Source organism: Nomascus leucogenys, chromosome 21 (assembly GCF_006542625.1).
Source record: "Nomascus leucogenys isolate Asia chromosome 21, Asia_NLE_v1, whole genome shotgun sequence".
Lineage (NCBI taxonomy): Eukaryota > Metazoa > Chordata > Mammalia > Primates > Hylobatidae > Nomascus > Nomascus leucogenys.
Genome location: NC_044401.1, coordinates 51766755 through 51793353, shown reverse-complemented (window position 1 = coordinate 51793353; position 26599 = coordinate 51766755). Strand labels below are relative to the sequence as shown.

Sequence of the window (26599 nt, the reverse complement as noted above, 5' to 3'; positions counted from 1 at the left end):
GGAACCTGGCGTTTCCAACCCCCAGCCTCTCGCCTTTTCTGCCCAGCTTGCGGAGCGCAGGAACAAGACCTACGGTGGTGGCGCCCCTTCCGCGACGCGGGGCTGAAACCCGCGCGGCCCTCCCGCCAGGGGGCGGAGCTTCCGAGCCAGGCGGCATTCCACCGGGTATTTGCCTGCGGAGGCGGGACTTCGGGCTTGATGGGCGTTGGGGGTGGCCTTCCTGCGGGCGGGCCCTCTGTGACGCAAACACTGGCGGGGCGGGCCAAGTCGGCCAGAGCTCCGCCCCTAGAGGACGCGGCTAAGCCCGGGGGCGTGTCCTGGGCTGGCCCCACCCGCGCCCCGCCCCGCCCCGCCCCGCCCGGTCGCGGAGCTGCGGCCAGCGTTGGGAGGGCCGGCCCCGGGATGTGAGTGCCGCGGGGCGAGGGCGGGGGTGGGCTCCCAGGGGTCCCGGTGGGCGGGCGCGCTAGGGCGAGGGCGGGGACGGCCGGGCGGGCGCGCCAGCTAAGGGCCCAGGTTTGCGGGTGAGGGGTGAGGGACGCTCGGGACGGGTGTTTCCAGGCCCTCCCGGCGCGCCAGGCCAGCCCCGCGCCCCTGCTCGGTGGCCCGTGAGACGCGCGCCGGCCTCGGGCCCGGGCCCGGACCCGGAGCGGTCGGGCGACATGCGCGGGTCTGACGTCTGCGCTGCCCAGCCCCCTGGCTGCGCGGACGCCCCCACGGAGGCAGCCACTGGGGCGGATTTGTGTTTCTGGGTGACGACTGCCAGGGTGTGATGGGAAGGGTTAGCCGCGCAGCGGGGCCAGGGGATCCCCGCCCCCCGCCCTCGCTCCGGTTGGGTCCCGACTTGCGTTTCTGAGTGCTTGCTGTGCTCAGCTCCTCAGTTGCATTCTCTGAGTCCTCACAACAGCCACACATTTTGCAGTCGAAGCCTTGTGCCACACAGCTGTGGGGGCATTTATTACAGTGCAGAGGTGATGCGCGGAGGCCTTGCAGCCAGACACACCTGAATGCACGCCTGCTTCTCCACAGACCTGCACTGTGACCTTGGGCACACCTGGTCTGCTCTCTGAGCCTCTGGTGCGATTGTGGTGCCTGCCCCCAGGGCTGCTGTGGGAACTGGATTGGAATTGGGTTCGGGGAAAGACAGCCAGTGTAAGCAGCTGTTGTTGAGCGGCCCTTGTCTGTGGCTGAGGAGCTAGTGGTGCTGGGCAAAGGCTGGTGGGTCAGTCCAGGCGGGCTCAGGAGGGAGCTGCTTTCTGCCGAGGTTGCCCCAGTTGTGCGTCTGTCCTTTTCCACACGGTAGGCTACACACAACCCAGCTGTACCAGCATGTGCCAGAGACACGCTGGCCAATCGTGTACTCGCCGCGCTACAACATCACCTTCATGGGCCTGGAGAAGCTGCATCCCTTTGATGCCGGAAAATGGGGCAAAGTGATCAATTTCCTAAAAGGTATGGAAGGCCCCCCTTGGACTCTCATCTCCTTCCTCCAACCCACCTGTCCTCTCCGTCCTCATCCCCAACATAAGCCTCAGGCTCTCTCCCATCTTCAGTTTCAGCCCTCGGACGGCCTTCCACCCATGCTTCCGCCCAAAATGATTTTTGCAACACAGACTCCTAAGCACGATATGATGTCCCTGACTCAGACTCTCCCTGGCTCCCCATCCTGTGGACCTAAGTCCTGCCTCTGCCCAAGAGGCCTAGTGGAAAGGTCGCTGATTACTGATGGGCACAGGGAAGGTGAAGCTTGGAGGAGTCCATTCCCTAAGGTTCAGAGAGTCAGGAGGTAGAGCACCTTCACTGCACCTCCCTTGATTACAGATGGGGGAAATTGTGTCCCAGAAAGATTAGGAAACATGCGCACAGTCACACAGTTACTAAGAGGCGGAGTTGGGTTTGGAACTCAGAGCTCCAGGTGCCCTACCTTTAGGGCTCATCCCCCTGAACAAAATGATGCTTTGAAGAGCACATCGTTTTAACTGTGGTTTGTAATCGAGGGGCCTGATTTAGGTGGGAAATTCACTTAAACTTGTTTTAAAAGGAAACATTATGTCATCGAAATGGGAAAAGGCAGTTTCACTTGCCATAAATAGGTCATGATAAAAAAAAAATGCAATGAAAACAACAGTATAATTCAATCCAGGCTGGTTACTATTGCCTGCAGGCTGTGAGACTGATTGGTGGTTTGAACGGAAGATGAGCAAAGCACAGGCAGGTGTTGCGAGGCCATGCCACAATGAACCTCCTGTGATATCATCAGAAGGTAGAGGGAGGCCGGGCGCAGTGGCTCATGCCTGTAATCCCAGCACTCTGGGAGGCCAAGGCTAGGGGATCACTTGAGGCCAGGAGTTTGAGACCAGCTTGGGCAACATAGCAAGACCCTGTCTCTACAAAACTAAAAATAAAAAACTTAGCTGGGGGTGGTGGTATGCACCTATAGTCCTAGCTACTTGAAATGCTGAGGCAGGAGGATCACTTGAGCCCAGAAGTTTGAGGGTGCAGTGAGCTATGGTTGTGCCACTGCACTCCAGCCTGGGCTACAGAGCAAGACCTTGTCTTACATTTATTTATTTGTTTATTTATTTATTGAGACAGGGTCTCACTCCCATCACCCAGGCTAGAGTGCAGTGGTGGAATCAAGGCTCATTGCCTCCTCAACCTCCCTGGCTTAAGTGATCCTCCCACCTCATTTTTTTGATAGTTTGTAGAGATGAGGTCTCACTATGTTGTCTAGGCTGGTCTTGAACTCCTGGGCTCAATCAATCCACCTGCCTCAACCTCCCAAAGTGCTGGGATTACAGGCGTGAGCCACCACACCTAGCCAAGACCCTGTCTCTTTAAAGGAATTTAAAAAAAGGGGGGGGGAGGGAAGGTGGAGGGAGAATTCCTAAGAAGAGTTCTTCTCACTCTGAGGGTCAACATCCCTGACCCTTGTGCCACCTGCCCCTGAAGGTTGTCTGGCACACCTGAGCTCTCCTTGTGACTATCAGTGGCTTGGGAAACATGGGGATTGCTGTGTGTACAATGTTCAGTGCTCCCTGGCCAGAGGGACTGGCCACTGTCCACAATGGCTGGGGAGGCTGCCCCTTCTCAGAAGGCCCACAGGCCAGCAGTGCCTACCTACCACTGGGGCAGGGGCTGCCACAGGCCAAGTCTGCAGCCTGTGGGAGGGTCTGGGGCTGGCCCTGGCCTTGAGGTCAGTGGGGAAGCAGGGTGCTCCCTCTGTGGTTTCAGAAGAGAAGCTTCTGTCTGACAACATGCTGGTGGAGGCGCGGGAGGCCTCGGAGGAGGACCTGCTGGTGGTGCACACGAGGCGTTATCTTAATGAGCTCAAGGTACAGGATGTCGGGCCTGGGGGGGCTGCGGGCCTGGGGCAGGGGGCTGCTGGCCAGGAGTGGCCAGAGGCAGGAGGTGGCTCAACCTGGGGAAGCACAGTCTCACAGGGCACCCATTCATGTCCCTAGTGTTGGAGGAACATGGGAGTCTGTGGTCCCTAAGAGAAGGAGAGAGGTCATAAAAAGGCAGACCTCAGTTTGGGCCAGGCCACTCTGAGGGTGGTGACCTCCCCTTCTCCAGGGTGTATGAAAGCCTTCATAGAATTTCACGCTTCTACATTACGACTTTCAAGCTGTGCTCTGTCGACAGGCCTCAGAGACCCCAGCCCCTGTCCTCCTCCAACCATACATAGCTCTTTCACTTTGGTCTATTTTGTTCGTTTGTTCATTTTTTTGTTTGTTTTTGTTTTGAAATGTCGCCCAGGCTGGAGTGCAGTGACGTGATCTCGGCTCATTGCAACCTCTGCCTTCTGGGTTCAAGCAATTATCCTGCCTCACCCCCCTGAGTGAGTAGCTAGGATTACAGGCGCGTGCCACCATGCCTGGCTAATTTTTTTTGTATTTTAGTACAGACGTGGTTTTGCCGTGTTGGCCAAGCTGGTCTCGAACTCCTGACCTTAGGTGATCTGCCCACCTTGGCCTCCCAAAGTGGTGGGATTACAGGCGTGAGCCACTGCGCCCACCCTATTTTTTACATTGGGCTGAAGTTTAAGACTCTGGTCTAAGTACTTCTGCTGAAGTTTTGTTGAAAATTGTTGGTCTAAAAACTAATTTGAAACCCTCAGGGCTCAGCAGAGAAGAGAAACAAGTGGGAGGGCCGGTGGTAGAGTCTGGGGTGAACTGGAGAACTCCTGTCCCTTCCCAAGGGGCTGCCACTCAGCTGCACTGTGGGCCTGGCATGGCCAGAGCACCTGGTCTTCAAAGAGGAGCCAGGAATCCAGATTATTAAGTGACATTTCCTGATTTTTTTTTTTGAGATTGAGTCTCGCTCTTGTTGAGCAGGCTGGAGTGCAGTGGCACGATCTCAGCTCACTGTAACCTCCGCCTCCCAGGTTCAAACAATTTTTCTGCCTCAGCCTCCCAAGGAGCTGGAATTACAGGCGTGAGCCACCACACCCGACCCTGATTTCTTAATGTGGCACTGATTATAAGATTGTAAAAGCCCACCTGTAGACCGAACTGGGCACACTAGCTGCCTGCTTGTGACCTCTTTCCAGGGAAGGACACAGCTCCCATTAGTGGCTGAAGTTCTGAGGGCTGAGGCATTCAGTTCAGTGCTCTTTGTGGGAACAGAGGGGAGGCTGGGGCAGGGGCTTGCATTGGAATCTGGTACTGCCAGCCTGCCTTGGTGGGGGTGGGGTCAGGGATGCCTCAGGTTATCTGCCCCAAGAGTGTGGGAGCCCCGACCCCCAGGTCCCTGGCTGAGCTCACCTTAGACTCAGAGCCACAGTGGATGCCTGAGGCCAGCAGGCTCCTCTGCTCCACAGTTGGAAAAGCCTAGGTCCAGAAAGAGGCTGTGCTCAAGGTCACCTGGGAAGTTGGCCAGGCCTCGGGGAGACCCCTGGCAGGTCATCCAGTCCAGTCTTCTAGGTTCCCAGTCAGGGCTGCTGCCTCCCTGCTCCCCCATTCCAGCCTGAGGTGTGAGAATTCTAGACAGGGCCACGACAGTGTGAGCACATGAAAGATTACCAGGAAGAGGTTGAAACCTGGCTCCTGGGAGAGAGAGGGGTGTGAGGCCTTGGCAGGAAGCCCAGTGCTTGGCTGCCCTGGTTTCCTGGGGCCCAGGCATGCGTGGTCACAGTCCACAGCCTAGGGCTGGGCCAGGAGACATGCCTGCCAGAGTCCCGAGGGTGAGGGAAAGGAAGGGACAGGAGGTGCTCAGCTGGGGCAGGGAGAAACCAAAACAGAATGGGGCCAGGGTGTGAGTGAACCAGGCTGGGGGTGGGGGGCCTAGGCTCCAGAGCCCCACCCATTTGAAGGGCCTTCAGGGGAACTGTGTAGGGCAGGCTGCATGCCTGGCCTTGGTCCCCCAAAAGCCTGAAAGCAGCTTACTGTGTGATATATAATAATACAAAATAGCTGGGTGTAGTGGCATGCACTTGTAGTCCTAGCTACTTGGGAACCTGAGGCAGGAGACCTTGAGCACAGGAGTTTGAAGCTGTAGTGAGCTATGATTGCACCACTGCACTCTAGCTGGTATGACAGAGTGAGACTGTCTCTTAAAAAAAATAACAAAAGTATTAACAGGTAGAGTCCCAAGTAGAAAACTGAGGTCGAGGGTAGGAGGAGAATTCAGAATTTCAGGTTAACTGAAAAAGTTAACCAAGATGGTGATCCAGCTGCATATTTGGCTTGGAGCTCTCTGGCAGCCAGAGCAAAAGGAGAAACATGATGGTTTCTACAGCACCTATTAAGATGAAGAAGTAGGACGGGTGCGGTGACTCACGCCTGTAATCCCAGCACTTTGGGAGAACAAGGTGGGCCGATCACCTGAGGTCAGGAATTTGAGATCAGCCTGACCAACATGGAGAAACCCTGTCTCTACTAAAAATACAAAATTAGCCAAGCATGGTAGCACATGTCTGTAATCCCAGCTACTCGGGAGGCTGAGGCAGGAAAATCTCTTGAACCTGGGAGGCAGAGGTTGCAGTGAGCCGAGATTGCACCATTGCACTCCAGCTTGGGCAACAAGAGTGAAACTCCATCTCAAAAAAAAAAAAAAAAAAAGATGAAGAAGTAGTTAAGCCGGGCGCAGTGGCTCACGCCTGTAATCCCAGCACTTTGGGAGGCCGAGGCGGGTGGATCACGAGGTCAGGAGATCGAGACCACGGTGAAACCCCGTCTCTACTAAAAATACAAAAAATTAGCCGGGTGCGGTGGTGGGTGCCTGTAGTCCCAGCTACTCAGGAGGCTGAGGCAGGAGAATGGCGTGAACCCGGGAAGCGGAGCTTGCAGCGAGCTGAGATCGCGCCACTGCACTCCAGCCTGGGCGACAGAGCGAGACTCCGTCTCAAAAAAAAAACAAAAACAAAAAAGTCAGTCATTCAACGCATCTGTATTGAATGCCAACTGTGTGCCGAGTACAGAGAGAATAAGACAGCAAGGCTCCCTGCCACCATGGATTTGCATTTGAGTTGTGGAAGATTAAAATTAAGGAAGCAACCACCCAAGAGCATTTTAGAGAGCACCAAGGGCTATGAAGAAAGTGAAAAATAGAGGGTAATTGGATGGTCAGGGAGGGCCTCACAGAGGAGGTGATATTTGAGTTGAGACTAAACAAAGGTGCAGGTGATATGTAGAGTTTTTTTTTTTTGAGAAGGAATCTCGCTTTGTTGCCTAGGCTCCAGTACAGTGGTGTGATCTCAGCTCACAGCAACCTCTGCCTCTTGGTTCAAGCGATTCTCCTGCCTCAGCCTCCCAAGTAGCTAGGATTACGGGCACCCGCCACCACACCCAGCTAATTTTTGTATTTTTAGTAGAGACGGAGTTTTCACCATGTTGGCCAGGCTGGTCTTGAACTCCTGACCTCAAGCAATCCATCCACCTCGGCCTCCCAAAGTGCTGGGATTACAGGCGTGAGCCACCGCTCCTGGCCCTCGTGTATAGCTTTGAAGGAAGAATGTTTCAGAATCCCAGGCCTGGAGAGTGGAGGGGACTTGATCTCCCAAAGGGGAGAAGAATGCTTGGGAGGTCAGATGGAAGGGAATAAAACACTGTGGCTCATACACGGTGCAGTCAGGGAGGCCAGAGCCCCAGGCCACACTAGGTCTTGCAGGCCGTGGGAGGAGTGTATATTTTGTTCCAGGGAACTTTGACAGTCACAAGAGGGTTTTCAGCAGGAGGGTGTTATGGTGTGACATGCCCTTGCTGCCCAGGTGGGACCCAAGCCCATTTCAGACATCATCTGGCACCTAGGGCTGCAGCTCAGGAACATCTCCCACCTCCCTGCAGATATCTGCAATGTTTCTTTTCTCCTTCCTCTGCTGTGGGCACCCAGAGACTGCCCTAGAGAGTCCTTCAGGTTTCTCAGGCTGCTTTTCCCTGGTCATTCTGTGTGTGCTGTGTAACATCCACTGTCTCCCCTGCCTCATCCCATTCTGCCCCCCAACCCCTGCCTGGGCCTCATGCCTGACTCTGCACTGGTGTGGCCTTTGATACCTAATAAACAGGGCACTGAAGGAGAAGCAGGAGCTTGATGTTTGCAAGATGTCAATTCAGGGAAACCCATGTTTATCAAGCTCCTACTGTGTGCAAGGTCCAGGGTTGGCCCCTTTGAGGGTAGCTGTTGAGCTCCCCAGCACCCCAGCACTGGGCTCTTGCCTTTGATTGATTCTCGGGTGACAGTTTGCCATGGAGTGTGTGTTAGTGCTGGGCAGCATCTGATGTCCTGCCCCTGTGCACTCTGCACTGGACAGTGCTCAGGACACGTGGATCCAGCAAGTGCTCAGAGGGCACCACTCTGTGATCTAGGTGCTGCGGGGATGGGATGGAGCAACAGACCACATCCCTTTCCTGGTGGAGCTGCCATTTAGGTGGGAGAGTCAGACAATAAACATAATAAGTAATGAGATAATATGTTAGATGGTGCTGAGTGTCGTGAAGAAAGGAAGGGACAGCAGGAAAGGGGGTGGGGAGAGCTGGTGAGAGGATGGCAGTTTTAAATCAGGAGTCAGGAAAGGGCTTACTACCTGTGATCACAGGTGACATGTGGGAAGGGAGTGAGAGAGTGGGTGATGTGGTCATCTGGGGAAGGGCATTCCAAGCAGAAGAAACAGCAAGTGCAAAGATCCCAGGGCAGAACCATCTCCATGAGTTCCAGTACAGTGTGGAGAGAAGGAGACACAGACCATAGCTCCATGGAGCACCTGGAGGGACCCTGGAGAGTCTCTAGAGGAATGAGCTCCTCTTGGTCTCCAACTCTCTCTTCGCTTCCCTGAGGGGCTCCTCTCTCCTTTAAAAAATTGTTGTTGTTTTTTTAATTGTGGTAAAATTTACATAACAAAATTAGCCATTAACCACTTTAAACTGTACAGTTCAGTGGCATTTAGTCCATTCACAAAGTGGTGCAACCGTCATCTCTAGTTCCAAACATTTTCATCACTCCAAAAGGAAACCCTGTGTCCTTTAAACGGTTGCTCCCCATTTATCCCCCAACGTCCCCTTGGTAATCACTCACCTGCATTCTGTCTCTATGGATTTGTGTATCCTGGATATTTCATATAAATGGAATCATACAATATGTGACCTTTTGTGTCTGGCTTATCTCACTAAGCACAGCGTTTTCAAGGTTCATCTGTGTTGTGTTGTAGCATGTATCAGTACTTCATTCCTTTTCACAGCGGAATGATATTCCATTGTGAAACGCTATATTTTGTTTATCCATTCATTAGTTTATAGCCTTTTGGCTATTGTGAGTAGTGTTGCTGTGGACATGTGCATATGAGTATTTATTAGAATACCTGTTTTCAGTTATTTGGGGTATACACATAGGAGTAGAATTACTGGGTCACATGGTAATTCTGTTTAATTTTCTGAAGAACCATCAAGGTGATCTCCACAGGGGCTGCACCATTTCCACCAGTAATGTACCAGGGTCCCAATTTCTCTACATCCTTTTCAATGCTTGTTGTTTTCTGGTGTTTTTTTTTTTTTTTTTTTTTCCCCCAGTGTGGCCATCTTACTGGACGTGAAGTGGTATCTCATGGTTTTAATTTGCATTTCCCTAATGGCTAATTAACACTGAGGATCTTTTCATGTGCTTGTTGGCTATTTGTATATCTCATTTGGAGAAATGTTTATTCAAGTCCTTTGCTCATTTTTAAAATTGGCTTGTCTTTTTGTTGAGTTGTAGGGTTCTTTATATATTCTGGATATTATCTAATTTGTAAATAACTCCTCCCATTCTGTGGGTTGCCTTTTTTTTGATAGTGTCCTTTGATGCACAAAAATTTTAATTTTGCTGAAGTCCAATTTATCTTTTTTTCCTTTTCTTTAGGTGTCATATCTAAGAATCCATTGCCAAAGCCAAGGTCATGAAGGTTTACCGCATGCGTTTTCTTCTAAGAGTTTTATAGTTTTCACTTATATTTAGGCCTTGATAAATTTTGAGTTAATTTTTGTATATGTGCGAGGCAAGTCCAACTTCATTGTTTTGTACTCAGATATCCAGTTCTCCCGGCACCATTTGTTAGGCTGTTTTTCCCCCGCTGAATGGTCTTGGTACCTTTGTAGAAAATCAACTGGCCATAGATGTATGGATTTATTTCTGGACTCTCAATTCTATTCATTTTTTTGGTTTGTTTGTTTAAGAAAGGGTTGCACTCTTTCGACAGCCCAGGCTGGAGTGCAGTGGCTCCATCTCGGCTCACTGCAACCTCCATCTCCTGGGTTCAAGCCATTCTCCCATCTCAGCCTCCCAGGTAGCTGGGACTACAGGCGTGTGCCACCATGCCTGGCTAATTTTTATGTTTCTTGGTAGAGATGGGGTTCCACCATGTTGGCTAGGCTGGTCCCAAATTCCTGACCTCAAGTGATCTGCTCACCTCAGCCTCTCAAAGTACTGGGATTACAGGCATCTGTGAGCCACTGTGCCCCGCCAATTCTATTCATTTAATCTATATGTCTGTTCTTATGTTAATACCACACTATTTTGGTATTGTTACTGTGGCTTACTGTGGTTATTGTGGCTTTGGAGCCACAACTTTGTTCTTTTTTTTTTTTTGAGATGCAGTGTCGCTTTGTTGCCTATGCTAGAGTGCAATGGTGCGATCTCGGCTCACTGCAACCTCTGCCTTCCGGTTTCAAGTGATTCTCCTGCCTCAGCCTCCCGAGTAGCTGGGATTACAGGTGCCTGGCACCACGCCCAGCTAATTTTTCTATTTTTAGTAGAGATGAGGTCTCACCATGTTGGTCAGGTTGATCTCAAACTCCTGACCTCCTGATCTGCCTGCCTCTGCCTCCCAAAGTGCTGGGATTACAGGTGTGAGCCACCGTGCCCAGCCAACTTTGTTCTTTTTCAAGATGGTTTTGGCTGTTTGAGGTCTCTTGAGATTCCATGTGAATTATAGCATCAACTTCCATTTTTTGCAAAAAAGGCCATTGGGATTTTGACAGGAATTCCATTGAGTAAATTGCTTTAGGGAGTTTTGCCATCTTAACAATATTCGGTCTTTCAATCCATGAACATGGATTGTCTTTCCATTTATTTGTGTCTTTAATTTCTTTCAGTAATGTTTTGTAGCTTTCAATGGACAAATCTTGCACCTCTTGGTTAAATCTATTCCCATGCATTTTATTCTTTTTGATGTTATTATAAATGAAATTGTTTTAATTTCCTTTTAAGATTGTTCATTGCTAGTATATACAATAATCAGTTGATTTTTTTGTATTGATCTTGTATCCTACAACTTTGCTGAATTTGTTTCTTAGCATTTTTTTTTTTTTTTTTAGACAGAGTCTCTCTCTGTCACCAGGCTGGAGTGCAGTGGCACGATCTCGGCTCACTGCAACCTCCGCCTCCCCGGTTCGAGCGATTCTCCTTCCTCAGCCTCCCAAGTAGCTGGGTCTGCAGGTGCACGCCACCATGCCCAGCTAATTTTTGTATTTTTAGTAGAGACGGGGTTTCGCCATGTTGGCCAGGGTGGTCTCGATCTCTTGACCTCGTGATCTGCCCACCTTGGCCTCCCAAAGTGCTGGGATTACAGGCATAAGCCACTGCGCCTGCCCTGTTTCTTAGCTTTAATAGTTGTGTGTGTGTGTGTGTGTGTGTGTGTGTGTGTGTGTATTCTTTAGGATCCTCTATATATAACATCATACGGTGTGTGAAGAGAGGTAGATTCCTTTCCAATTTGGATGGCTTTTATGTATTTTTCTTGCCTAATTCTTCTGATTGGAACTTCCAGTACTATGTTAAATAGCAGTAGTGGAGCAGGCATCTTTTTCTTGTTCCTGATCTTAGACAGAGGGCTTTCAATCTTTTACGGTTGAGTATAATGTCAGCTGTGGGGTTAAATTTTTTAATGCCTTTTATCATGTTGAGGGAGTTCCCTTCTGTTCCTAGTTTGTTGAGTGATTTTATCACAAAAGGCCATTGAATTTTGTCAAAGGCTTTTTGTGCATCAACTGAGAGATCGTGTTTTCCCCTTATCTGCTTTTGCTCCCCTTCTACTGGTAGAAAGGACCCACCGAAAACAAGCAGTGGGGGCCCTAGAGGGTTTGCAGCCTAGCTCTTCCCTGAGAGCTGTTCTTGGTTTGAACCTGAGGGTAGCGGGTCCGCCTGAGGAAACCAGGTGTCTGGAAGGTGGAGGCTTGTGGAGCGGAGTGGATGGGGCAGTAGGTCCCAGAGATGTGGCCAGCCCCAGTCATGTCCTGCTCTCTGTGGGGTCCCTCAGAGGCTGACAAGGTATGGGGGCCCTCATAGCTGGCTACATGCAGGCCATGCCCTTTGGCGGGTGGTGGTGTCAGTCTGGGGCAGACCTCCCATGCTCACAGTGTGCTCATTCACCCAGCACTGCCTTAGGTTGGGTTCCCTAGAATGGTGGCTCTCAAACCCGAGCAAGTATCTGAAACACCTGGAAGGCTTGTTCCAGCAGATGGCTGGGCCCCTCCCAGAGTTTCTGATCCACGTTGTCTTGGGTAGAGACTGGGAATCTGCATTTCTAATACATTCTCAAGTGCTGTGGATGCTGCTGGTCTGACAACCACATCCCTAGAAGCAGAGTCTGAGATGGTGTAGGTGATTTCAGATGAAACCTGCAAGAGGCATAGGCAGTGGGGAGTGGGCAGAGTGAGCAGCTGGGCACAGATGTGGGTTTGGAAATGTGGCCTCAGCCTGATTCCATGGTCTCTGGGGTGTGAATGTCACCACAGGGTTGCCCTGCCCAGAAGCATGTGGCCTGGCTGTTAGAGGCCCTTGTCAGTCATGGCTCTCCCGGGATGGTGCAGGTGAGGTGGCTTCCATCAGGAGAAGGGCTCTGGTGCACCAGCCAGAAAAGGGGATCAACGGCATGCATGGCCAGCACCTACTGTGTGCCAGGCATGGCCTCAGCACTGTGCACAGCAGGGAGCAGAGGCGTGCTGTCCTCCTGGAGCTGGCATCCTTTTGAGGGAGATAGATACTAATCGGGACAGTCTGTAGCAGGGAGAGAAGTGCTATCTGGGAAGACGAAGCCAAGGTGGCTCCAGGGGGCCCCAGGTGGGAGTATTTTATTTTATTTTTTTGAGACAGAGTTTCACTCTGTCACCCAGGCTGGAGTGCAGTGGTACGATCTCGGTGCACTGCGACCTCCGCCTCCTGGGTTCAAGCGATTCTCCTGCCTCAGCCTCCTGAGTAGCTGGGATTACAGGCACCCGCCACCATGCCCGGCTAATTTTTGTGTTTTTAATGGGCACCAGATTTCACCATGTTGGCCAGGCTGGTCGCGAACTCTGGACCTCAAGTAATCCACCTGCCTCGGCCTCCCAAAGTGCTGAGGTTACAGGCGTAAGCCACCAAGCCTGGCCGGGTGGGGGGATTTTAGATTAGATGGCGAGGACAGGCCTCTCTGACTGGTTTCCACCTCTAAGTCCTCATCCAAAGCCTTGTTTTATAGATGAGACAGAGGCACAGAGAAGTGAATTCTAAATTCACATAGCCAGTGGCAGAACCCAGACTTGGACCAATTTGACTCTGGGGAACTTCTGAGCCTGTCCACCCCAGTCCTAGCCTCGCCCACCCCAGTCCTAGCCTTGCCCACAGTGCCCAGGGCGAGACTATCAGGGAGCCTGACCTGCTGGCAGATCTGGGCAGTCCCACCGCAGCGTGCTGTGTGTCCCAGATAAGGTATCTGTCAGCAGTGCAGCACCCCCCACCCACCCCACCCACAGCTCCCTCGGGGGCTATCCCTGGAAGTGTTGGTCAGAAAGTGAATCTCCAGATGTCACCTGGTGGTGCCCTGAGCTCCTCCTACCTGCCACCTCCTCTGACCACATAGAGCCTGCTCTAGCCCAGGCCCTCTTCCCTCTCCTCCCCTCACCCAGGGCCCCGCCACTAGTCTGTCCCATCCACTCTGTTTATTTCTCACCTTGGCCACTGATGGGTGGTTTTTCCTAGAGCGGCACTGCCATGTGGAACCTTCTGCAATGATGGAAATGCTCAGATCTGCTCTGTACAGTGCAGTCGCCACTGGCCACACATGGCTCTTGAAATATGGAGAGTATAACTGAGGAACAAAACTTGAATTTTTAAAATTTTGATGAATTTACAGTCATTCGTAAGTAGCCACCTGTGGCCGGCAGCCACTGGATTGGATGGTGCTGGTCTAGGGTGTTGGCAACCGCATCACTGCCTTGTGCAGAAACCACTGCTGCACCAGGAGAAGGCCCAAGTGCCAGCCTCCTTTTCACTGTCCAAAGCCTGCTGCTCCGCTGAGGGGCTCGTCTCGCCAACGTTGGCACAGCAGACACACATACTTTCTCCTGTGGGGGCTGGTCCTGCTGGCCAAGTCCCATGCATGCTCCTGGGTGGCTGCACCTGGCCCCCAGATCAGGTCAGGCCTGGTCTGTGGAGGATACCAAGGAACCTCTTTGAGGTCCCATGCCACTGCAGTTTTGCAGAAGGTTAGTGTGTGTGACTTAAAAAGCAAAGAGGGCAGGCAGATCTTCTGACATCTTGGGGGAGCAAAGTTAGAATGGATTATTTGCTGCAGAACTTCTTAGAGCCTTTAGCATGCTAGGGTGTGCTGCGAATCTCCAGGAGGCAGGCGGCATAAGCTGTGCTTCCCAAACGACTTGCCGGTGGAAGCCTTCTTGAGGAGTGCTGTGCGAGACCCGTGGCTGTGGAGCACACGAGAGAATGCCTTTCTCGTGGTGTGTGTCCATGCTGGGCTCTCGGCTGCATTGTCTTCCAGTCTCTGTCCCCTGCTGACTTCCCAGGGAGGGAGGGAGGCTGTGACTCCATGTACTCCTTCAGCAGCTCATTTGTTTGCTCATTCATTCATGGAAAACCATGGTTCCATGCCGGCCACACGCGGGGCCTGTGCTGGGCAGTGGAATGAGTGTGGTGAACAAGAGGAGCTGATGACCTCGGGCAGGAACCTTCCTTTCTCTGGGTCTGTCCCGCAACATACACACATGCACACACACACACGGACATACCTGTGCACACAAGTATACACAACACACATGCACATACATACACTCATGGGTGTGTCCTGCAGCTGTCTGGCTGTGCTGGTCCCAGCTCTTACACTCCCACCCCTTCCCAGGCCCTGTGATGCCTCCATGTTACCACCAGAGGGCCTGGGCTTATGGAAGTGGTGCCCCATGGGCACCTCTCCTTCCCGACCACAAGTGGGACCCTGCTCACTGGCTTCTCTACCAGAGTGAGGGAGTGATGCCAGCTTCTCCCGCCTTCAGCTGCCCTTGCAGGCCTGGGCCGGTGGCCACGGGCATTCCCCAGCAGTGTGGGCAGGCTGGGTGCCTGGCACCCCCAGGACTATGACAGAAGCCTCCCCTGGTGGCCAGGGCCTAAGCCATGAGGCCCCTCCTGGGTCCTGACCTAGGATGTGTCCTGCCTTTTGTCTGGCCCCAAGTGGCCTGGCTACAGCACCTCCTGGCCCTCTGAGGTTCGTCCCCCCTCTGCCATCACACCCATCCCTGGCCACCCTCTCCCTGCCTGCTGCCTGCTCTCTGTCATTGAACATGCTCGTGTTTCTCCCATCCTAAAACTCCTCCTCCTGGTTGGTGAATGCAATGGCCACACTTCCCACTTTCCTCTCATGGAATGTCTCTGCAGCTTGGTACCTCCCTCCACCCGCTCCTTCCAGCCACCCTCTCTCCACCTGGCCTCCTGAGCACTGCACCTCAGGTCTTTCCACACCTCACCCTGTCCCAGGGAAGCCCTTGATCGTCCCCAGGGGTTCTCTGTCTAGGCCTTGCCCTTCAGCATGGGAAGCCTGCAGTCCCAACCCAGCCCTTCACCTCCCACTCTCCCACCCCTGTTCTGAGCTCCAGCCTCACTTAAACCTCAGCTGTCTCACCTGGCTGCCCCAGGGGCTGACTTGGCCCATGGAGAGCAAAACCAAGTGCCATCCCTGTACCCTGCTTCAGGTTCACCTCCAAGTGCCATTACCCTCACAGGCCCCAGACCCGACACCTGGGCCCTCTACCCCTTGTCCCTGCACGCTGCATGCTAATATCTGCTCCTTTTACCACCCCAGACCCTTCTTATCTCACACTTCCCCTGGGGCTGCTGCTTCTCTATTCTTGTTGCCCTAATTGGTTCTCCTTGCTGCAGCTAGAGCAGCTTGGGACAGCACCATCTATGGCTCCCTACTGCTCTGACGACAATGTGTGAGCCTGTGCTAGCAGACCAGGCCCTGTGTGATAAGCTCAGCCTGCCCTGTTCCAGCTGCACCCACCTTCTCTGGATCATGGACACACTTCTCTGCCCACAGATACCTTTTTCCCTTGACCTCTGCATCTGGATAACTCCTATTCACACTTTACCTCCCGCAGATGCCACCACCTCCAGAAAGCCTCTCTAATAACCCCCACCCAGTTCTCCTCTTCATCACCACACTCATCACACTGCAAATAAGTGTCTGCAAGTGTCCTGGCATGAGAATGGGCCCACCAGTGCCCACCTGGGGCACCTAGCAGGCACTTAGTAAATATTTACAAAGTGAGTGGCTCTGCCTAGCGTGGGTGGGGAGCAGGGATGCGTTTTCAGCCAGGAGATGGCTTGGGGTTTGGGTGCAGCTGGGCAGCCAGTGCCATGGATGTTTACCTGGTGGACTTGGAGGTCACAGGGCACACTCTGTCCTGATCTTAGTGCAGATACCTTTCAGGTACCCTAGACCCCCCAGCCTCAGCAGCTGGAGATGAGGGCAGTGCATCCCTTTTGCCAGGAAGGTCCGATTCCCAATGGACGAAGAGGCAATGCAGTGCGAGGGAGCAAGAGGCCAGGGCTCCCATCCCAGCTCTGTCAGTGACTCATTGTATGGCCTTGGGAAGATCCTCGCTGCCTAGGCCTCAGTGTCCCCTTCTGTACAGTGGGTGGTCTAGACCAATTTGTTATCCCAAAGCAGTCCTAGACCTGCACTGCTGACTTGGAGCCCTCTGCAGCTCCTGTTCTGGGCACAAGAGGGCAGCCAAGGGCCTCAGAACGCTGAGGAACCCTGGCCAACTAGCTTTAAGAAATGCATTGTGTAAACTGCTCTTTACCGAGCCCAGAGCTTGTCAGGAGCCCGGTAGGGTTGTGGCTCTGGCTTTCTTTTCTACCAAAGGAAGTGTGCTTGACCAGGGAGTTCATCCAAGGGCACCTGGAAACTGTCCTCAAGGCATTTCCCAGGGAACCGATTTCTCACGGGTTGCCTCGGGGTGGGGCAGCGGAGGCCAACAGCCCGTGTCTTTTTCCGCAGTGGTCCTTTGCTGTTGCTACCATCACAGAAATCCCCCCTGTTATCTTCCTCCCCAACTTCCTTGTGCAGAGGAAGGTGCTGAGGCCCCTTCGGACCCAGACAGGAGGAACCATAATGGTAGGTGGGGTGGGGGGACACGGCTGGGCTGGGGGCCCCCACACCCCAGGGTCCTTCTCACCTCCTTTGCCCTGGAATGCCCTCCTCCCACTTAGTAGTTGAACAGAATCCTAAATATTCCTCAAGGCTCAGCAACAATGACCCTTTCTCCAAAAGCCTTTTTTCCCCATCTTGAGACATTAGAATTCTCATCGTTCCTTCTCCTGTGACCTCCTATTTGTTACCGTAATTGCTAGTATATATCTCTCCACCCACAAAAGCGGATATCCTAGCACTATGGCTCTAATGCACACCCCCTTGCCAATTTTTTTTTTTTTTTTTTTTGAGTAGAGTCTCGCTCTGTCGCCCAGGGTGGAGTGCAGTGGTGTGATCTTGGCTCACTGCAACCTCTGCCTCCTAGGTTCAAGCGATTCTCTTGCCTCAGGCTCCTGAGTAGCTGGGACTACAGGTGTTCGCCATCATGCCTGGCTAATTTTTGTATTTTTAGTAGAGACGGTGTTTCACCATGTTAGCCAGGCTGGTCTTGAACTCCTGACCTCAAATGATCCACTCACCTTGGCCTCCCAAAGTACTGGGATTACAGGCTTTTAGCCACCACGCCCAGCCCTAATGCACCCAAAATTAAGATGGAGAACTCATCCTCCATGACTTCAGTGATGAATAAGGCTCCACCTCTCCCCCACCGTGGGTGTGGCAACAAAGAATCCCCACAGCAAAATTAGGTTTCACATTGTGTGTGTGGTTTTTTTAAAAAAAATGTGCCACAGACTGCCTAGTTATTTGGAGATAGAGGAATGTTTCACATGCAAATGTATGAGGATCTAACCCAGCCCTGGATCACTACCTACTGATCCCCTACAGTTCTGTTATGTTTGTGAATTTGTACTTTTTTTTTTTTAGCTTAGTAGAATATTACTGCCCATCCCCAAAATTACAATTTCCTGAAAGATTTCAGTAGTTAGTCTACTATATTTCTTTTTTTGTTTGTTTGTTTTTTTTGAGACAGAGTCTCGCTCTGTCCTCCAGGCTGGAGTGCGGTGGTGTGACCTTGGCTCACTGCAACCTCTGCCTCTTAGGTTCAAGTGATTCTCCTGCCTGTAGCTGGGATTACAGGCACATGCCACCCCGCCTGGCTAATTTTTGTATTTTTAGTAGAGACAGGGTTTCAACATGTTGGTCTTGAACTCCTGACCTCAAGTGATCTGCCTGCCTCGGCCTCCCAAAGTGCTGGGATTACAGGCATGAGCCACTGCACCCGGCCCAGTCTACTGTATTTCTATGAGCAAAACTTTGCCTATTTTCCCTTTGAAAGCCATATCAAAATTATTGTCAGCTCATATGTGATGGATGATAAGTACTTTTATTTTTTCCAGTTTCCTTGCACAATTGCAAAGGTGCTTATGCACTGTATATCTCATATGCCAGCCAAGCTGGCACTTAACTTCCTGGACTGTTGCTTGGGGTAGGGAGTTTCTTCTATATCCCTACCTTGTAGCTCAGCTCATCCTTCCCCCAGAGCTGGCTAGAAGCAGTTTTTCTGGAATGAGTGCATGAATCAGTGAATGAATGACTGGTGGATCGGCTGCCTGCACCCCCTCACCCTCTGCTTGTCTCCAAAGGCAGGGAAGCTGGCCGTGGAGCGAGGCTGGGCCATCAACGTGGGTGAGTGCTGGGAATGTCCTTGGGAATGTCCAGCCCGGCTTGGTGGAACTGGCCTGAAAGGGGGCTGGGGGAGGGCGGGAGGATCCTGGAGGTGGCAGCTGTGAATTCAGAAGCTCTGGTTTTCCCAAGTCACCCTAGCCTCCTTGTGGAGTGGACTGGAGGTTGATGTGTAGCCTCCTAGTACCTGGGAGAGACTGACCAGTGCCTCCATCTGACGTGAGATCCTTGTTTAAGGAGGTCCCCGGGTGGTTCCCCAGCCCCTCCTTTGCACACTTCCAGTGGCAGGGAGCTTCCTCCCTTCCAGAGAGCCTGTGCCATCCCTGGGCAGCTCAGCATGGTTTGAAGCCTGCCTTGTGTCTTCCCTGAAGGACTCCACCTGTGTCCTGGGGCCCAGGACAGCCCACAGAGGTGTGGTCATGTTGGGTTGGGTGGGCACATCCAGGGTCAATACCACCACTTTCTCAAGGGTCCAGAGTGCCCGAGCTCCCCAGCCCCCTTGAATCTCCCACAAGATTGGCTCATGGGAGGGCTGCACGCAACGAGGAGGCTCCTTGTCCCTGTCATTGTCCCTCCTGGAGGCACAGCACTTGACAGTTTACAAAGCTCTTTTTCACCAGGCTCTTTTTTTTTTTTGAGACGGAGTTTCTCTCTTGTTGCCCAGGCTGGAGTGGTGCAATGGCGTGATCTCGGCTCACCGCAACCTCTGCCTCTAGGTTCAAACAATTCTCCTGCCTCAGCTTCCTGGGTAGCTGAGATTACAGGCATGCACCACCATGCCCGGCTAATTTTGCATTTTCAGTAGAGACAGGGTTTCTCCATGTTGGTCAGGCTGGGTCTTGAACTCCCGACCTCAGGTGATACGCCCGCCTCGGCCTCCCAAAGTGCTAAGATTACAGGCATGAGACACCACACCCGGCCTTCACCCAGACTCTTATTTGAGCTGGGCATAATTGTCAGGCCTGTCTCACTGATGAGGAAATGGACATGGAGAGATGCGTACTGGCTTGTGTAGAGCCCTAAAGCAGGGTCCCCCAGCCTTTGGCTCTGAACTCTGCAAGGGAGAGTCCACCTTGGGCCACTGCACAGTTGAGGGGAGCCCCACTCTGCAGGGGCTGGGTCTCTTCATCTTGGTATTACCAGGTTCCTAGCATTCGGTCTGGCATAGTAATGATGTTATGGTACTCTGCTGCACAAACCTGGGAGTGATCTGTGCCCTGCGTGTCTACAGCAGGGTTCCGAGGAGGGCCTGGATGGCCCTCCCCATGGCAGGTGTTACTGCCTGGTAGAGGTTAAGAGCCTGGATCCCGATCCACCCTGGGTTTGATCCTGGTTCTGCCATTACCTGGCTGTGTGACCCTGGGCAAGTTGCTGACCTCCTCTGTGGCTCAGTCTCCTCGTTGGTAAAATGGGGATGATGATACTAATGCCCCTCCTCGGGCTGGAGGGAGTCTTCATTCAGCAAGCTCAGTTGCTCAGTCAGGTGTTTACTGTGGCTGTCGTCTCATCATTACGAGCCAACAGTAGCCTCCTGGGGGGTGGGAGAGGCAAGTTCCTGGTATCCACAGGGCCAGCTGCACACTGTCTGACGGAGCAGTTGTTGGGCTCAATTTCACAGGGTCCCTGCAATTCAGGCCATCCCAGGGGCTGCAGGGGAAGGGGTCTCTATGGGCCCTAGGGCTCTGAGGCTGTGTCTCAGGGTTGAGGGGTGATGGATCCCGGGCTCTAGGGCCCTCCTCGTGGCTGTAGGCAGTCATGACCAGCAGAGGGTGCCCTTCCTGACCACCCCTTTTGGCCACTGGCAGAATCCGCGTGGCCCCCATACCACCACTCCTTCCTGGTGTGGGGAGCCACATGGAGGCAGGCCCAGCTTGGTGGGGACAAGGAGCAGCTTTCTGCCTCTGGAATGATGAGCTCTCTGTTGCTTAGGGGTGTGAGTGGCACTGAGGACTTGCTGGGGACACCCTGAAGATGCGGCTGCCTTCTGGCCTTGGGGATGGTGACATGCCCCAGCACTCAGCTTAGTTTGCCAACCCAGAGTCCGAGGCACAGGTCCCTGAGAGCTGAGCAGGGAGGATGCTGGGGGAGGTGAAGGGATGGAGGTGCTCCTGGACTGAGCCTGGGAGCCTGGCTCTGAGCAGCACCGCTCTCTGCCCTTCCGCAGGGGGTGGCTTCCACCACTGCTCCAGCGACCGTGGCGGGGGCTTCTGTGCCTATGCAGACATCACGCTCGCCATCAAGGTGTGTCTATGAGCAAGTGGGGTCTCCCCTCCAAGAGCCCTCCTGAAATCCTCCCCATAGCTCCAAATTAACTGTTCTCACCCTGAATTATAGACAAGGGGCCTATGCTGGAGCAGGGAGGGGGCTTGTCTGGGTTGTTCAGCCAGGCTTGAACTGAATCCAGATCTGACACTTGCTCCTCTTCCATGTTGCTTAGAAGGGTTGCCTGTGGTGGAAGGGAGTTATTCCAGCCTCCCACAGAGCCAGGGGACTAGAGAGGGCCAGGATCTGCTGTATAACCACATATTAAGTTGTAGGAAGAAGGGCATGGCTGACAAAGGGAGTAGGGAGTGGAAAGAATGATGGTGCTGATAGCACCTGGCACTTCTGCATGCTCCAACCCACGCTGTGCTCCAGGACTCACTCCCTGAATCCTCGCAGACAGACGGGCCCACAGAGGTGAGGGCATGCAGCTAGCAGGGGCAGAATTGGCACTGGCCTCTGGTCTATGGGGCCCCGCAACTCCCCTGCCACTCTGTGCCTGGCCTCATGCTGGGCATCAGGAACAGATTGACCTGTTCCTATGTGTCCCTGTTTTCATGGGGCACATAGACTGATGCGGGGAGGCAGGCCATTAGGAGAAGGGGGAAGCACAGGAGACCTTCCTGGGGAGGAGGCAATGAAGGCTTCCTGGAAGAAGGGCCATTTAGGACTTGGCCTTGTAGGATGAGGCAGAGGTTGGGGACTGAAGTCCCAGAGCTGTGGGGATTCTCTCCTTAACCCCTACACATTTCCCAGGGAATCTGGGAAAATCCAGGGCCTGAATGACCCACTTACCTCCTGACCTATGACCCTTCAGGGCACAGGACATGCCCCCTCCTCCAGGGAGCCTTCCCTGACCACCTCCTGCATGCACACATGGAGCCCCACAGCTGGAGCTGCACAGCTCTCCCTGGCAAGTGACATCTTTGCTGGGTGTCCTGATTACCCACAAGCATTAGGCCCCCCTCCCCGCCCCTTGCCAGCCAGCTGGGAGTTGCTATAGGGCTGGGTCCTCTGGCCACCCCAGGTCCTCATGTCTACCCTCTCCTCCCTGACAGTTTCTGTTTGAGCGTGTGGAGGGCATCTCCAGGGCTACCATCATTGATCTGGATGCCCATCAGGTGAGTGCCCTGCAGGGGCTTGGACTCTTGGGGGACCTGCCATCCCCAGTTCCAGAATCTCCCCGGGGCAGGAGAGTCTCCCTCCTCATGTCCCCACGGCTCTCACGGCTTCTGTCTTCTGTCTCTCGGGCTACAAATGCAGGGTCTGTCTTTGTTGCTCTATCCAGGACAGCGGGTCCTCCTCATTGCTCCCAAGAGTCCTCCCTCCCTCCTCCTGACTACCCCCACATGAGGCTCTTCCTGAAGCCCACTCTGATGGGACTGCTCTTGTGTGTAGAGCTCTGCTGTGGGTCCCCATTGCTTACGAATAATTTGGGGCACTGCCCCCTGCCCAGAGCTGCTGAGCACTGGCCACCTGCCCCTCAAGCGGATGCCCACACACATGGCTTGGCTCAGGCACCTGGGGTCACCATTTAAGAACTTGGTGCCTAGGAAGTAAAGTGTCAAAGCAGAGGGTTACCTCCTCCTCAGGACCCCTAATGAGGCCAGTGCCTCTGTTCAGACAGGGAGGGGACCCGGTGGGCTCCGGAAGGCACCCCCCCGCACCATTACTGCTGTGGCTTTGTGCTAGTTGGGGCTCTGTCTTGGGTTCTTGTGACCCCGAACTCCTGAGCCAGGTCGCATGTGGACAGTCCTTTACAGTTTGCTTTTCATATCCCTGATCCCAACCAGTCCCACCACAGACTTGAGAGGGTGGCAGAGCGGGATTTCTTCCTCTGATAGGGAACCTGAGAGGGCTGGGCTTGCTCAAGCCCATGCTAGAAGATGTCAGGGCCTGGTTTTAAGGTTGAATCCCAGCTCTGCCCCTTAACAGCCATGAGACCTGCTGCCCCCGAGAGCAGGCCGTGCTGCCCTGGCAAATGGGGAGTTTCCTGAGCGGAGGGGTGGGTGGCGGAGCCCCAGCCTTGCCTAGGGCACCTGCCCGAGAGCAGCTACTGTGACCTCCCCACAGGGCAATGGGCATGAACGAGACTTCATGGACGACAAGCGTGTGTACATCATGGATGTCTACAACCGCCACATCTACCCCGGGGACCGCTTTGCCAAGCGTAAGCTGCTGCCCCTACCCTCGTCTTGGGTGTGTCCTTGTGGATGAGGCTCTCTCCTGAGTGTCTCCTGCCTGCTAGGCCCTGCAGAAGCCACTGCAGTGGTTCATAGCATCCCTGTGAGGTGATCCTTTCCATTTTACAGATGAGGAAACCGAGACCTGGAGAAGTCACTCGACCCACCCAAGATGACATAACCCTTCCAATAAACATGCGTCTGTCTGGCAAAAAGCAGGAAAGGATGAAAGAAAAAAAAGAAAAATAGGATAAATTTGAAAATACGAAATAAGAAATAAATTCACATAGGCTGGGCGTGGTGGCTCATGCCTGTAATCCCAGCACTTTGGGAGGCTGAAGTGGGCGGATCACCTGAGGTTGGGAATTTGAGACCAGCCTGACCAACATGGAGAAACCCCATCTCTACTAAAAATACAAAATTAGCCGGGCGTGGTGGCGCATGCCTGTAATCCCAGCTACTCGGGAGGCTGAGACAGGAGAATTGCTTGAACCTGGGAGGCGGAGGTTGCGGTGAGCCGAGATCGCGCCATTGCACTCCAGCCTGGGCAACAAGAGCGAAACTCCATCTCAAAAAAGAAAGAAAGAAAGAAATTCATGTATAATCGTTAAAATGAAAATACATTAAACTCATCAATCAAAAGGCAGAGACTCTCAGATGAGATTTAAAAACAGGGCTGCCACCTTTGCAGGTAGGGGACATTTTTGCACCAGTTGCGATGAGTCTGGTGTGGCTAAATCAGCAGCTAGTATGGCCCAAGGAACCAGTTTCTGAACAGAACCTCACGTGTGCTGAGCCTGGGCTTAAGGGCAGGACAGGGTGTCCATGTGTGTAGGCAAGACCCGGAGGAGGCAGTGAAATCTGACATTGCGAATACAGATCTCCACACCCCCAGGGCAGTGTCTCAGCTTCAATGCCCCTTCTCTCCTTTGAGTCCCCCTTTTTGCAGCTCTTGGTGCTCTTTTCAGCTTAGTTTTGGGTGGAATGAGGCCGAGCAGTGCTGAATCCGACAGACCAGTTTCCAGTCTTGCCTGGTGTCCACAGTCTTGTCCTGAGCCTCAGTTTCCCTTCTCTATAAATTGAGGCCATCCATGTCTCTCTCCCAGAGGCCATCAGGCGGAAGGTGGAGCTGGAGTGGGGCACAGAGGATGATGAGTACCTGGATAAGGTGGAGAGGAACATCAAGAAATCCCTCCAGGAGCACCTGCCTGACGTGGTGGTATACAATGCAGGCACCGACATCCTCGAGGGGGACCGCCTTGGGGGGCTGTCCATCAGCCCAGCGGTACGTCCTGACCCTTGGGGCCGTGGGAGGGTCTGCTCTATGGACTTAGCAGCAGTAGGAAAGGTGGGTGGCCTCATGTCAGGGAGGAGATGGGCTGAAGCAACAGCAGTTTGGAGCAGGGCTAGCCCTGCAGCAGGACTTCCTGACACCGTGGGGGTCTGGCCTGCCTGAGTCACCCTCCTCTTCCCCTAACAGGGCATCGTGAAGCGGGATGAGCTGGTGTTCCGGATGGTCCGTGGCCGCCGGGTGCCCATCCTTATGGTGACCTCAGGCGGGTACCAGAAGCGCACAGCCCGCATCATTGCTGACTCCATCCTTAATCTGTTTGACCTGGGGCTCATTGGGCCTGAGTCACCCAGCGTCTCTGCACAGAACTCAGACACACCGCTGCTTCCCCCTGCAGTGCCCTGACCCTCGCTGCCCTGCCTGTCACTTGGCCCCGCCTATCCGCCCCTTAGTGCTTTTTGTTTTCTAACCTCATGGGGTGGTGGAGGCAGCCTTCAGTGAGCATGGAGGGGCAGGGCCATCCCTGGCTGGGGCCTGGAGCTGGCCCTTCCTCTACTTTTCCCTGCTGGAAGCCAGAAGGGCTTGAGGCCTCTATGGGTGGGGACAGAAGGCAGAGCCTGTGTCTCAGGGGGACCCACACGAAGTCACCGGCCCATGGGTCCAGGGAGGCAGGCAGTTAACTGAGAATCGGAGAGGACAGGCTAGGTCCCAGGCACAGCGAGGGCCCTGGGCTTGGGGTGTTCTGGTTTTGAGAATGGCAGAGCCAGGTCAGAGTGAGGAAGCTTCCACCTCCATCCTGACTAGGCCTGCATCCTGACTGGGCCTCCCTCCCTCCCCTTGGTCATGGGATTTACTGCCCTCTTTGCCCCAGAGCTGAAAGCTATGGGTGCTGGTGTGGATGGCCGGGAGGTGCTGGAGCTAGGCCTCCAGGTGGGCCTGGTTCCCAGGCAGCATGTGGGCACCCTGGGCCTGGCTGTGAGAGGCGGTCAGGAAGGGGCACAGGTGGGTTCCCTCATCTGGAGTTCCCCCTCAATAAAGCAAGGTCGGACCTGCCTTCCCAGGCCCTTCTGTGGGGGTGAAGGTGGGGAAGGCCTGCAGCCCCCAGATCACTGCCTTAGCAGTAGTCTTGCCTGTCCAGTGCAAGGGGCAGGTTTTGGGGGAGGAATTCTTAGCTCAAGGACAGGCCTCAGCCCTGTCGCCTCCAGGGGGCCGCTGACCCAGGTGGAGAGGGGGCAGAAGAAGGGTGGGGGACATGGCAGGCCAGGCTCACAGGTGGAAATCAGGGATGCAGGGTGGTGCCCAAGCCAGGTCCTGCAGGAACCCAGGCCCAGGGAGGGACCCAGACACTGGTGAGGCGGGGCAGGGCTTCCTGGAGAGAGGGCATCGAGGATCTCTATCCTGGCCTGGGGATTGTGAACATAGGTAGCCGGGGCAGGGCCCTGGGTGGGACTGTGGCCTCCACTGGCCTCACCAAAGTGCCTGGCCCCAATCCTTCTCCATGCCCAGGGCCCCCAGGTGGGCCAGACCTCTGGCCTGTTCCTCAAGCCCTACTCATGGGGACATTGAGGGACCTCCAGGAAGTGGGCGGGAGAGCATCCACCCCTGCTAGCCAGCAGCTGTGGCCCTGATCAAATCAGGGGCTGGGGAGGGAAAGTGGGTCCATTGAGGTGGCCCTGCTCCATCAGCCCTCTACGGGACTTGTGTTCATTACAGTGAGGGGGTGTTCCCACTGTCTCCCGGCCCCCCTCATGCTCCCTCTGCTGCAGGGAGAAGCGTTCCAAGATCACAAACTGTCAATAATGCTGGCCTCCTGGACCAGACCCCGAGGCTCTAACAATGCATTCAGATCCCTACCCTTGCCGTTGGTCTCTGTCGCTGACTCGAGGCACCTAACATCCGTTCACACCCAACACAGGCCAGCGACTTCTGGGGCTCAGCTACAGACATGGTTTGTCACTGTTGAGCTTCTGTTCCTGGAGAATCCTAGAGACTTGATTGGCCCAGGCTGCTGTGTGTGCTGGAGGCGAAGAATCCCTACCTCCTAGGGGTGAAAGGAAATGAAAATGGAAAGTTCTTGGCCTGACATGGGTAGCTGCTCAATAAATGCTAGTGTGTTATTCCATCCTCTGAGTCCTGTGTAGTTGGTAATGATTCCCATTTCACAGATGAGGAAACTGAGGCTTGGCAGGGGTGAGAAATTTGCCCCAGGCCACACCTCTCAGCAGATCTCAACAGTGGTAGAGCCAGGCTTGAATCCAGCTCTGCCAGATCCCAAAGTAAAAGTTCTCAGCTGCCTCACACTTGGCAGAGGGGTGGGGTGGGGGGAGTTACTCTGGACAGAGAAGGGTCTAGGAT

At 53.8% G+C, this 26599-nt stretch overlaps 1 protein-coding gene across 3 annotated transcripts; it reads left to right on the top strand.

Annotated features, from left to right (window-relative positions):
* Positions 1–270: 270 nt before the first annotated feature.
* On the top strand, positions 271–26366 carry HDAC11 (histone deacetylase 11). Of its 3 annotated transcripts, none has more exons than XM_030801795.1 (10): positions 271–404; positions 1301–1449; positions 3232–3332; positions 16733–16849; positions 18469–18511; positions 20673–20749; positions 21829–21891; positions 22844–22940; positions 24060–24238; positions 24434–26366. In XM_030801795.1, coding segments are annotated over exons 1-10 (1044 nt in total). In that variant the 5' UTR covers positions 271–402; the 3' UTR covers positions 24650–26366. The 3 variants fall into 3 exon arrangements, with proteins under 3 accessions (XP_030657655.1, XP_030657657.1, XP_030657656.1); XM_030801796.1 differs by lacking the exon at positions 271–404 and adding an exon at positions 434–1074; XM_030801797.1 differs by lacking the exons at positions 16733–16849; positions 18469–18511; positions 20673–20749 and having other exon boundaries at positions 307–404.
* The last annotated feature ends 233 nt before the right edge of the window (positions 26367–26599 follow it).

What these genes read in the sequence shown, in the direction of transcription:
- HDAC11 (XM_030801795.1), top strand. An exon ending in AGTGATCAATTTCCTAAAAG is followed by an intron (nt 1,450 to 3,231) that starts GTATGGAAGGCC and finishes CTGTGGTTTCAG; the next exon opens with AAGAGAAGCTTCTGTCTGAC. An exon ending in TTGATCTGGATGCCCATCAG is followed by an intron (nt 21,892 to 22,843) that starts GTGAGTGCCCTG and finishes ACCTCCCCACAG; the next exon opens with GGCAATGGGCATGAACGAGA.